Below are 12,939 nucleotides of genomic sequence, written 5' to 3' on the forward strand. Positions count from 1 at the left end.
CGGCCTCCATGGGCACCTGCACGTTCCCACACACGTATACACAGGTTTTAAAGGAATAGCTGGTAAACAAGCAACAGTGGTTTTGTAGAGATGACGAAAGATAAAAACTCCTGGCAGCTCACTCTGACTGACATTCAACCCTAGTCTGTCTTTGCAAACATACACAACTACTAACTTTGGGGTCTTTCGCATTTACACTACATCACTAATGTTAACAGTACCACTTAGTTTATAACTTGAAAAATGAATACTTAGGTTTTTAAAAAGCATTTCTTTTTAATTACATGTATGAGTGTGGCATGAACATACCGTGCAGGAGTCCCCAGAGAGCAGAGAAACTGGATGTCCCCGGGGGTGGGGTTAGCAGGTAACTCTGAGAGCCTCCCCGGGTGCTAGAGACCTAACTCAGGTCCTCTTCAGGAGCACCTAGAACTCTTAACCACTGAGCCATCTCTCCAGGACAATAGCTACATTTTTGGTAAAAATAATGTCACTTTTAATTGAAGTATAATGCAGCTAGAGAACCAATCTTAAGTGTATTGATCAGTGAAATGGAACAGCAGTGAGCCAACGCTCAGACCATCCACAAGGTATTACCACCTCCTGAGCATTTCCTCATCTCCTCTTCTAGCCACCACACACTCAAACGTACCCTTTTCTACCCTGGTTACAAACAGCAGACAACACTTGCCAGTTATAAAACCAAACTGTCCTCCATGCCCCACCCAACAGGAGGTTTCTGGGTAGCCCAGGTGGCTTTGAACTCATAATCTTGCTTTACGTTCCCAAATACTGGGAGATAATTGGGTCCATGATGGCTGGAGAGGCAGCTCGGTCGGCCACATGCTGCTGACCCAGCACGGAGGAAGCCCTGTGCTCTAACCCAGCACTGCATGAATCAAGCACGGTGGTGCACATTTTTAATCCCAGACATACTTTGCTATCTTCTGTTTCATTTTGAGGCAAGGTCTCATGTAGCCCAGGCTGGCCCTGAACTTACTATGTACCCGAGGATGGCCTTGGACTCCTGATTCTCTTCTTTCGCCTTCCTACATATGCTTTGGTCTGACTCCACATTATGCTCTGTTCACACCATTGCATGTGGTCATATCTTTTGAATGTTCTTTTTGTGTGTGTGAATACGAAACACATCTGAGAGATTCATTCTTTCATAAGGCTCTGAACAGGTTTTGAACTTTGTTAAAGTGTTATAATACCTGGCAAAAATCACTACTAGTATTAATGATGTTACTTAAATTCTTACTGTAAGCATCCCTTCTAATATTTGTTTTCTTGTAAAAAGGGAAAGGTGTTGGGAGATAAAGCAATTTGGTGTCTTAACTGGCAGATGCTGGACTCTCCCTTGCTGCCCCCGACTGTGTTAAGCAAAATGATTATCAGTTAGTCAAATGACTTTAGGCCAGCACCGACCTTTATAACCATACCAAGAAACCTACAAGAAATATATGACAACTGTGCGGCTATTTACTGCAGCTTTTAAAGGGGCTCCTGAGGTGAATCCTCAAGCCAGGGCTGTTTCAAACAGTTTACATGCGACTTTTTCCTGTCACAAGTCTTAATGAATCCTAGATGTCTCTATAACCACTCCCACCCGAAGCCAGAGACTCTTAACCCTAGCGGCCTAGCAGAGGGACCATTAAGAGTGGTATAGATACAAACCTTCCTTCGCATGAGAGGTTTGCTGTGACTGGAGCCACAACAATTAGCTCTAATACAAGATTTCTCTCAAGTTATTTTTTCTTGCCTCCCTTACCAGAAGCGGCTAAGCTGGTTACAGAGAAAGCAGCAGCAGGGACAGTGGAGCAGCAGTGGTAGCTGGGGCAGCACATCAGGACAGTGGAGCATGCTAAGCTTAAAGATGACAAAGCTGTCTTCTTGAGAACTGAGGAAGAAGCTCAGGAGAGCCACAAGCTTGGCAGCCCAGTGGTTTCCTGGGACGCTAACTAACAAGAGGCAGCTGAGGAGCAAGCCAGGCCAGGGACAAGGATGGCAGAGGAGCAAGCCAGGCCAGGGACAAGGATGGCAGAGGAAGTACAGAGAAGGCAAAAGAGGGTAGAGAGCTGATCTGGAACAAAGCAGGGGCTATAAAGAGGCAGAAAAAAGCACCTGCAAGCTCTAGTTGCTGGAAGAATAGCAGCAAGCTATTAAGTCTTCAGACATCCCAGGTCTGGAAGCTATAACAGTGGCTGCTATCAAGGGATGAGGACTCCTGACATTTAGGTCTGTCTAGAAGCTACAATGCCAACTGCTGCTGCAGGCCGAGGAATCCTGACTTCCTAGGCAGTGCTTCACCTGCAGGGCTAAGGGCTCTACGACAAAGACCTATGTAGGAGTTGTAACACTAGAGGGAGCCACCAGGCCTGGCTACCCAACTCACTGCCATGTCATGGGGTACAAAAGTTGCTGAAGCCAGCACTCCTCCTTGTCTAGAGGTGGCTTCTAGGTTGGTAGAACGTAAGGACCCTGACAGCCGACTGATGGCAAATACTCCATGACTACTTAATGTAGAGCTGCTGGGCACGTAGGTAGGGCTGCTCCAATTCAGAGTGACTATGAATCTATCATCCACACACATGTGAACTGATCTATGCATAGATGATGAATATGAACCAAGAGAGGAACCTCAGGCATATCAATAAACAGTGCCAGTTAGCACTCAAGACATTGCTGTTGTTGTTGTTTTGGCTTTTCTAGGGTAGTGGTAGGCTGAAGTAGAATTTGACTCTGTGTCTCAAGCTAGCCCGAAACCCCTGATCCTCCCAACTACTGGGGTTACAAGTGTGGCCACAGCACACAGTTTCTACTCAACAAGCTCTTTGTTATTATCACACTTCCTTATCTCTGCATGCATGTATGTCTGTGTCTGTATGCAGGTGCCATATGGTGGCCAGAGGACAACTTGTGGAAACTGGTTCTCTCTTTCCACCCTGTAGGTCCAAGGGACAGAACTCAGGTCGTCAGGCTTGGCTGTGATAAGTTCTTTTACCTACAGAGTCACCCCGCAGTCCTGCTCAACAGCTAGATCTTCTGATTCAGGAGACTCATCTGAGCCATGAGTGAACCTCCATAACATGATGCAAGACAATAAAACGGAAGTCTCTAGCAACATATTCCAACACAGAAAAACAAAGAAAAAAAAGCAGCTTTCCGCCATCATCAGTTAGCTCTTAACACACTGATGCCTGCCTTGTATGCTCTGCCTTAGCACCAAGAAGCAAATATTTCCCTGAATGTATCATTTGTGGTACAGTTTTAACCCAGAAAATGCTGTTTCTGTGTTTAGGCTTTGGTATAACTTATACAGTACACTATGATCATGCAATTTTGTTTCTTAGTCAAAAACTGCTTCCAAGATTTATTTGCACCAGTAGGCAAAGCTTTAGTCCATCCATTTCCACTATTGTACAAAATCTACCATGTAAATCTATCATTGCTGATTTAGCCATTTTCCTGTTAACAGTCCTACGTTTTCACCACAACACAACACTGTGACAATCCTTCTGTGTGTAGGTAGCTCTGTGATAAATGGCAGCAGGAAATCACTGTTCACACAACTCTGCCACTTCTCTGACATGGTCACCTTCTCCTGAGGTGGTTTCATGTCAAATTCTCACTGGCTATAGCGAGGACTCCAGGAGAGAGATACCAAGTCTAGTCTCTGGTCACACTTAGCACGTCCCCTTTCAAACTGAGGATGATAAAGTAGTTAAATCGTCATTTCTGTCAGTTAGCGAAAGTGAACATGTGCTTTTGCTTCCCTTCCTTAAACACAGAAAACTGCCAAGCATGGTAAGTACACCTACACTCTCAGTACTTGGAGGCAACCTGGGTGGTACAGTGAAACTTCCTTAAAACACCAAAACCTAAACAAAATACATAACAAGCCTAACTGGTAAAGAACTCTCCATAAAAATGGCTTCAACATCATGAGACTGTCTCAAATAGACAAAACAGTGGTCTCTATAAACACAAGGCCTTTTACCCTGAAAAGCATTCCCACAGACCATCTCTAGTTACTGATGAAGCTAATCTCTGCTCTAAGTCATCCCACGCTGTATGAAGAAGAGTGGTTTTTCAGGCTGTGAACAGCAGCTCTGACTCCATTTTGAGGAAGAAGGATGACTCCAACCCCTGGGTAACCCAGGTATCAGCCACCACCAATCCAGCACAGACTGATAAATGACTTATTCCTGGGGACCAAAAGGGAGCTACCCTGTTAAGTTTATTGGGATTAATTGAGACTGTAGGGGCATATGGACATATTAAAATCACATCAAGAAAACCAGGCCCAATAACTTATTGGACATGTCAGGCCAAGAAAAGGGTATGACTCACTTATCTGGAACCCATAAAGGTGACAGACATTAAACACTGTGATGGTACGGGCTTCATACCAACCTACCATCTGATTCCTGGTGTGTGTGTGTGTGTGTGTGTGTGTGTGTATTTGTGTGTAGAACAAATGCCTCCCCTAGTACTCCTTGACCTTCAGCTCAGGTAGACCCCATTCCTTTTTTTTTTTTTTAAGATTTATTTATTTATTATATGTAAGTACACTGTAGCTGTCCTCAGACACACCAGAAGAGGGCGTCAGATCTCATTTTGGGTGGTTGTGAGCCACCATGTGGTTGCTGGGATTTGAACTCTGGACCTTCGGAAGAGCAGTTGGGTGCTCTTACCCACTGAGCCATCTCACCAGCCCCCTAGACCCCAATTCTTTATGTAGTCTGTGACTACCTGTTTGCCTTTCTGGACCTGGACCTGCCTGACATGCTGTTTCCTGCTCTTAATCTGTTCCCGACTCTCTGTCTATGATTTTGCTTAGCCTTTCACCTTGCAGCTGAAGTCTGTCGCTTTGCTCTCAAACCTAACTACAGCAGGTCTCTCCTGGCATTCGTCTGGTTCATTACCATTAATACAGACTCTCTGAAACCTCTTAAATTCTGCAGCAGCCTCTTTAACTTATATTCATTCTATAAACCACATATGTATATGCATATATACATATATACTGCCTACTGTATGGCATGAGAGTTTGTATTAGTAATTAAGACTGGAATAAAAGAACTTGCATTCACTGCAGCCAGACTACCAAGGTAGGCAGGATATATAATGTTTCTGTCCTTGCGGATTTACTGTTACTATGTCAATTGCTACACTCACTGTAGAAAGCACAGTCATGTCTGTTTCTGGCATGTGTGCTCCCTACACTACTGGAACAGGGTCTATTCATTCACACTAGAACTCAGGAAACGTGTGCTTCTCCATGAGGGCTGAAAGCAATCCTTTGTGGTTTGTAGACTGGAACAGTGTCTTGCTCCTATAATTTTGACACAGCAACATGAAAACAGTGATACAAAAATGCAAACCTATTAGTGTGTACTAATAACACTTGGTTTATGAATATGAAAGCTTAAATTTCATGTAATTTTCAAGTCACAAATATTATTCCAATTTTTAACCCAACTTTTTAAAAATATAAAAACCATTTGTACTGGCTGGTTTTGCATGTCAACTTGACACAACTGAAGTTATCACAGAGAAAGGAGCTTTAGTTGAGAAAATGCCTCCATGAGATCCAGCTGTAAGGCATTTTCTCAATTAGTAATCAAAGTGGGAGAGCCCACTGTAGGTGGTGCCATCCCTGGGCTGGTGGCCCTGGGTTCTATAAAAAGGCAAGCTGAGCAAGCCAGGGAAAGCAATCCAGTAAGCAGCACCCTCCATGGCCTCTGTATCAGCTCCTGCCTCCAGGTTCCTGCCCTGTGTGAGCTCCTGTCCTGACTTTCTTCAGTGATGAACCACAATGTGGAAGTGTATGCTGAATAAACCCTTTCCTCCCTGACTTGCTCTTTGATCATGGTGTTGGTTGCAGTAATAGAAACTCTTAACTAAGAAACCATTCTTTACAGACTATACAAAAAGCAGGGGTGGGACCTATTTAGCCCTAGGCTGTAAGGATCCAACATGTACTTCCTAACAGAGACTCTGGTCTGAACAGGCTCAGCCACCTAAGCAAGCCTATGATTCTGTAAGGCCTCTTCCTGTACACAGTGAATCTCAGGGTACCCAGCCATGTCTTTTTATGTATATATCCATTGCTTCAGGGCTAACATCAAAGAAAAAAAGAAGCTCAAGGAGCCACAACTCTCTTCTGCAGAGTGGCTGAAGACCACAGGCACCACCCTTCTTAGAAGGCTCAGATGAGAGGAAGAGCTAAAACAGGAGGTTGGATAGAGAACTCACTGTTCCAACTGGCGTAGAGGGTTCGAAGGGAGAAGCCGCTGAGTGTCAGCTCCCTCAGCTGGTTCCGCTCACAGTGCAGCTGCTCCAAGCTACATAAGGAGCTAAGGTCCAAATCAGTCAACTGATTGTCCCGCAAATCCATGTGCGTGATATGTTTATTTCCTTCCATATTTTCAATAATCACCGTTTTCAAGTGGTTCATCCTTAATATTCAGAAATAGGAAAATAAATGAAGAGAATTTCTCTTACGGGCTTAGGAACGTTGTAGAGAGGGCTGATCCTTTCCTCTCTTTACCAAGCGTGAGAATTTCACTACTTGCTTCATTTTTCAAGATACTACATAGAGAAAACAACCAGTTAATTCTTAGAAAAAGAAGCCATGATCGAGCTAAGTTAGAACCAGTAAATGCATACACAAACTAGACAGAAAAAAGGCAATATTCACTAAGAGGTAAGTGCTTCTATCCAAGCACCTCAGAAGGTCAGGTGGGGCATGGGAGGACAAGAAAATGGGCAGGCTCTGCGGTGAGCAGGACACTAAGGCAGGAGCAGCTTCCCTTCCCTGGGGTTACGCCTCCTTTTAATCTAGTGCTAAGACTCGCATGTACTAAGGAGAAAACAGACTGAATGCATAGGAATGGTTCAGACACAAACTTCATACAATGTTTCTGCCTCTTGTCTCCTCACCTACATGACTTAGCACAAACCAGCCCTGTTCTCGTCCTCGTGTGTGCTCCTAAATCCCAGTCTGTGTCTTTACAGGGCTCAGCATCACCTTCCTGAAATGTCAGAACATGTAGGTAGGTAACTTTGACCACCTTTCTTTAGAGAGAGATGGTCACTATAAAGTAAAACTCATGAGGTCTTAGTAGTGACGCCTTGAATAGCTCAACTACAACACAATGTTATTAAGAAAAAAATAAGTGACTCAACAGAAAAATTGCCAAATTTATAGAAAACTAAAGACCGCTAGTCCACATACAAAATGATGTTCAACATCACTCATAAATAAGCCAATGCTCATCAAAACAATGAACTGCAATGGTGAACCTTCTACTGCCAGTAAAGGAAAGAAAGACTGCTGAATCCAGTACAATAAAGGTTCAAGGGGATGGAAATTCTCATAAATATTGCTGAAAGAGTAAGTCAAGACAACCTTGGGCAATTTAAGTCTGTCACTGACAAACCCACCAGATCCTTTCTCTCTCTGCTACTGGATGAGTAACGAAGTTTTACTGCAGATCTGAGAACATCTACTGCTCTAAATTCCTAATGTTCTAAAGAAACATTATGAGGAGAAGACATCAAGGCCCATCCCAGCAAAGCTAAACAAGCCCACAGAGCGCCTCACCTCAGGTCCACGTGCTTAACCTGGCTCATCCTGGTCAGCACGCCTAGGTTCAGGACTTCCAAATGGTTTCCTGCCATAACCACTTTATCTAACATGGTGAGTTTCTCCAAAACTTCAGGAATTTGACTAAAATTGTTGAAGGAAATTCCCAGAGAAGTGAGCTGCTGCAGGTTTCCCAACTCATCTGGCAGAGCCGTGAGGACGTTGCCATCGAGGCTGAGGGTCTGAAGACTGGAAAACAAACAAGCCCGTACTGTGGAACAGCTCACGCACACAGAGCCAACAAAAGAAGTTGTAACTCATTACTAAGCCTGGACAGTAATTATTAACAATTCAAACATTACAAAACTCCCCCACATCTTGGCCCATGGAGAGTAAACAGAAATTAGACATAATTTCTAAGGTTGGGCCTTCAGACACTACATAAAGATCCAGGGTCTCTGCTGCTGATATGAAAAGAATGGGTCACTGCTTGGTGGCATGGTCACGTCTGGTATCAAGAGCCATTACTTAACAGAATCTTGATAAGAATGTGACTTATCTCACTGTGAAAGTTCAAAGTGCTAACTGCATTCTGAGACTAGAGGAAGTCTCCTGCAAAAGAAGAATCTAGAAAAAGCCGACACTTACTTTAGCAGTTTACCAATCTGACTTGGCAAGTCATGAAATCCATTACAAGAAAGGTTGAGTTCAGTCAGGGTAGAAATCTCACACAGCAACACAGGAAACAGTCCAAGTTTATTATGGGACAAGTTCAGGCCCTTCAGTTGAGAAAATCTAAAGAACAAAGGCACAATACAGACTATATTTCCATAAACCCACTGTGATGGTGTGAATAACTAAGACATCCACTGTATGTCTTTACAGGGACCATCAATGGACTGTGACAATATATATATATATATATATATATATATTTTTTTTTTTTTTTTTTTTACTGTTTTATTATTGCTGTTGGAGACCTTCTATGTAGCCCCAGCTGGCCTAGAACTCACAACACAGCATAGACTGGTCTCAAACTCAAAATATTGCCTCAATTTGCAAAGTGGTGGGATTATGGACATGTGTTACCACAACCAGCTAAATGATCTATATAGAAAATGATCTATATAACATACATATAATTTGTTCTAAAAACATGTTTTCACTATGTGCTAGCAAATGCTGTGTGGACACAGGACAGCAAAGTGGTTAAAACACAGAGCATGCTGCCAATGGGTCAAGAGAGTTCTAAAATGAGGCAGGAAATGCACATGGGGGCTCATGCTGTCACGGTGCCTTTCTATTCATCAAGTCACACTTGATCCCTTTAAACTCATTTTACTAAATGTCTACATGGAATATATAGAAGTTAATCGACTCAGATACCACAAGAGCTAACAAATACACAGCACGTTAAAAGCTACTCTTTCTGTACTGCAATTATAGTGGCTTGACTGTCCCAATAAAGGGACCACAGGTGAGCTTGAAAATGGGGGCAGCCTTGTGCTATGAAGTGTGTGAGCCACATGAAGCCTATGCTGTTGCCATCTGTGCAGTCACAGCTTCTATATTATCTGACGTCGAGATAGCGTGGCCATAGGATGGGTGTGTGGAACATCAGGGTTTATATCATACAAACGAAATGATAAGCCAAAGGCACTGTTCTCCTGCTTTGAAAATGGAACCCATGGAACCTAACACTAAGGCTCCTCTCTGAAACCTTCCCTTCTGACTTCCAGGTGGCCTGAGTCTCAGCACTTCCTATCCTTTGCCTCGGTGCCTTGACTTCAGAGTCTCTGGCAAGCTCTCTAACTGGATCAATGCTAAAGACTGACTTCCTTAATATTATACCTTATCATAATTTACTATTCAAATATAAGTCAAATGCTTGTATCATTGCTAAATATCTTAATATTACTTGTATCTGTAAAAGATGAAGTTGTAAATACCCGTGCTTTCTGAATATTACACTCGGATTATGAGAATTACATTATTAGCATGAGTAAACAAAACGTCGTTTTAATGTGTTATTTCTCATTCACCATGCAATGCACAACACTTCGCTTTGATTTTCAATTTCTCCCCAGCAGAAGCCACAATCACACCTTGCCATTATTCATGGGTATTCAGTTTTGTTTTGTTTTGTTTTGTTTTGTTTTTCGAGACAGGAATTCTCTGTGTAGCCCTGGCTAGCCTGGAACTCACTCTGTAGACCAGGCTGGCCTTGAACTCAGAAATCTGCCTGCCTCTGCCTCCCAAGTGCTGGGTTTAAAGGCTTGCGCCACCAACTGCCTGGTGGGTATCAAGTTTCTGTCTTGGGTAGTTTCTTGAGACAGGGTGTCATTTAACATAGCCCAGGCTAGTCTCTCAGTCATTTAACATAGCCCAGGCTGGCCTCTCACTCATTTAACATAGCCCAGGCTGGTCTCTCATGTTGTTTTAGGTGAAAATTTGAGGTGGGAATTGGGGAAAACAGGAAGGCAAAATACGGTCTAAGAAAGAAAATAAACACATGGCTCACAGTCTTGGAGGGTGAGATGGCTTATCAAGAGAAAGGTTTCACAGATGACGAAGGACTCAAGAACAGGTGGGAGTGAATACACAGGAGAGAGAAGGCCTGCCCCAGCCTGAAGCCATTTCAATTAGAAACTTTTGATTAAAAAACTGTCCACGTGTGGAACCTCACATCTGCCATAGATGCAGGTGATGATGATCGCAAGCCTGGTTTAGTGGTGCAGGCCTTTAAGGCCAGCATCCTGAAGGCTGAGGCAGGCAGATCTCTGAGTTCAAGGTCACCTTGGTCTACATAAGTGAGTTCCAGGCCAGTTTGAGACCCTATTTCATAACAAAAGAAAAACAACCCACCAAAAATTAGTATCAAAATCAATGGCAAGAATGAGAATACTGGTTTAGTAAGCACAGGGTTCTGGGCTCAGTCCATACCCAACCTCACTAAAATAAACAAACCAATAGATAAAAGAGGAAGAGGAAGTAATTAAGTCACTAAATACTCTGTCCTGGGAAAGGATTACACAGTGAGTTAGTTCCCAAGAGAATGGGTTGCTCTAAGACAGTCAGCATGGACCGCTGACTATCCCTGGTCTCCTGTCTTGCCATCCCACCTCTCCTATCATGTGGGCTCCTACCATCCACCATGCTGCAGCAAAGCCACCATCTTTGACATTTAAACCTCTTCTCTTTACACATTATCCACCCTCGGGTTACTCTGTTATACAAGTGAGGAATGATGTAATCCAGTAAACTTGTCCACTTGAGATATGACCCACTAAGCTACTAATTATAATTCATTTTCAACATACTAGTCTGGAAACCTCTTCCCTACATACTTGTGAAGTGTGTCAAGGCCCCCTGGTCTTTCTAGCTGCATGAAGTTGTGCCGCAGGTTGAGGTAGGTGATGTCTTGGCTGTAGAAGAGATGCTCAGGAACCTCCTCAAGGCTGTAGCATGAGAGGTCCACAGTGCTGATCCGCTGCGACACCACCTGGGGAAGACAGACAGGAACACCTCCTGAGCTCACGCCTGCTTCACAGCCCAGGCCAGAGTGGCTCACTCAAAAGGTGCTGACTAAACTAGAGAGGGGAAAACGGAGAGATTCTACTACTCATTTATAAAAACCAGTTGAATTTTACTTTTCTCTAAAACTACAAGCTGCTTAAGAAAACAAAGGTATAGGCTTGTAATTCTAGCACTGGGGAAGTGGAAGCAGGATGGTCAGTCAATCAAACCTATGTAACCCTTGGTTACATAGAGAAATTAAGGCCAGCCTATCAAAAAACAAGAAACCTAAAACAAAAACCCTCTGGTACAACAAGTAGAGTGGGTCCATGCTTACATCTGTCACTTGGGAGACGGAGGAGGAGGAGGAGGAGGATCACTACAAACAGCTACCCTAGGCCACAGAATAAATTTCAGGCTAGCCAATAAAATATGTGAGCCCCTGTCTTTAATAAAAAGAAAAGAAGGAAGGAAAAGAAAAAAAAGCTGCTCATGTCTCTATAAGGAAGGGGTTAAATTTTCACATTCCAAATCAGAAGCAATGTTAAGATAATTCAAAATAGCTAAGTTTTAATAAGAGACAGTGTGGGACAAAATGCCTTTTGTAGCCACACGCCTCTGCTGATTATTCACAAAAAGTCTTTTCTTCTACTGAAAGCATACACAACATTGCCGAATATGCCAGAGATGCCCAGGAAGCAGTAACTTCTCCTGAACGAGGCAGAAGGATCCAAGTTACTCACAACTAAAACCAGCTTTTATGAAAAACAGATTGGCTGATATAGCAACAAAAGACCAATAAACTGAATCGTCTTCAAAATCCATGTGTTTAAAAACACATGAGGAAAGTCACTTGTGTCCTGAGACATGAAAAATCCAAAGAGCACAAGTTTTAGAGATGCAGTGCACTTCAGTGTCATATCTTCAATAGCTAAGCAGAGCTATGCTGAAATGCCAATTACCCTCAACATACCAGAAGACGGATTTGTGACAGAATCACAGGTCATGTCCCATCAGTAAGTTCACCTTTTCAGTGGTTCATCGAGGCTGTTCTAACAAAGTACAGAGCACGAAGTACCAGGTACACGCTAGGGAGTAGGTGTGTCAACCAGTGACTACTGTGGCAGATGGGAAGCAATGGAGATCTCAGGTCTCAGTTCCTTTAAAAGTCTAATTTCATTATGCCATAACTCTGTCTAAGACCCACCTCACAAACATGGTACAGACAGAAATGTACCTGAAAACATCTGATACCATTTTCTACTATAATACAAAAAAGTAAAGACCCAGTGAAATTCCATTATTATATTCATTGTGCACTAAGAAAGACCAAGTGTGACACTAAGGATGGTCACTTGCTGCTATATCCTCATCTCTATCCAAGCTTCCAACCTTAGACGCCTGCCGTTGCCATCTCTGGTACTCAGTCAAAGTCTCAAAGCTGACATGATAGGTCTGAGCTTGGGCTCCAGCTGAGCTGAAAGCAAGGGAGTGCTGCCGGCGCTTCACTTCTTCTATCTGAAGAGAGGAGGGAAAAAGTCACAACTACTAATCAGAAAGGATGGTCAAAAAGCAGTAATGAACAGACTGTTTAAAATGGCAAAGAATCTGAGCAGACATTTCTCCAAATAATATACACGAATAACCAACAAGAACATGAAACAATGATCAACATCAACAGCCATTACGGAGAGGTAAACCACACTACAACAAAGGCTGGATGTGGGGGTACATGCCTGTAATCCCAGTACCCAGGAAGCAATGCAGAGAGAATTCTAGGTCTGTCTGGGCTACCTAAACATCCTTGTCTCAAAAAGGACTTTTCC

The 12,939-nt window shown here is 43.2% G+C and overlaps 1 protein-coding gene across 2 annotated transcripts in view; it reads right to left on the minus strand.

Annotated features, from left to right (window-relative positions):
* Phlpp2 (PH domain and leucine rich repeat protein phosphatase 2) overlaps positions 1-12,939 on the minus strand; it is a 74,885-nt gene that overhangs the window by 22,060 nt on the left and 39,886 nt on the right. Inside the window, exons 5-9 of one of the 2 annotated variants that reach the window (XM_021170074.3) lie at positions 12,506-12,631; positions 10,945-11,099; positions 8,246-8,392; positions 7,616-7,846; positions 6,265-6,467 (exon numbers count right to left, since the gene is read on the minus strand). In XM_021170074.3, coding sequence (XP_021025733.1) covers positions 6,265-6,467; positions 7,616-7,846; positions 8,246-8,392; positions 10,945-11,099; positions 12,506-12,631 — 862 coding nt within the window. The remainder of the gene's footprint in view (positions 1-6,264; positions 6,468-7,615; positions 7,847-8,245; positions 8,393-10,944; positions 11,100-12,505; positions 12,632-12,939) is intronic. The other variant, XM_029480886.2, reaches the window with a different exon arrangement.

This window comes from Mus caroli, unplaced genomic scaffold (assembly GCF_978045245.1).
Source record: "Mus caroli unplaced genomic scaffold, Mus_caroli_1 scaffold_10, whole genome shotgun sequence".
Lineage (NCBI taxonomy): Eukaryota > Metazoa > Chordata > Mammalia > Rodentia > Muridae > Mus > Mus caroli.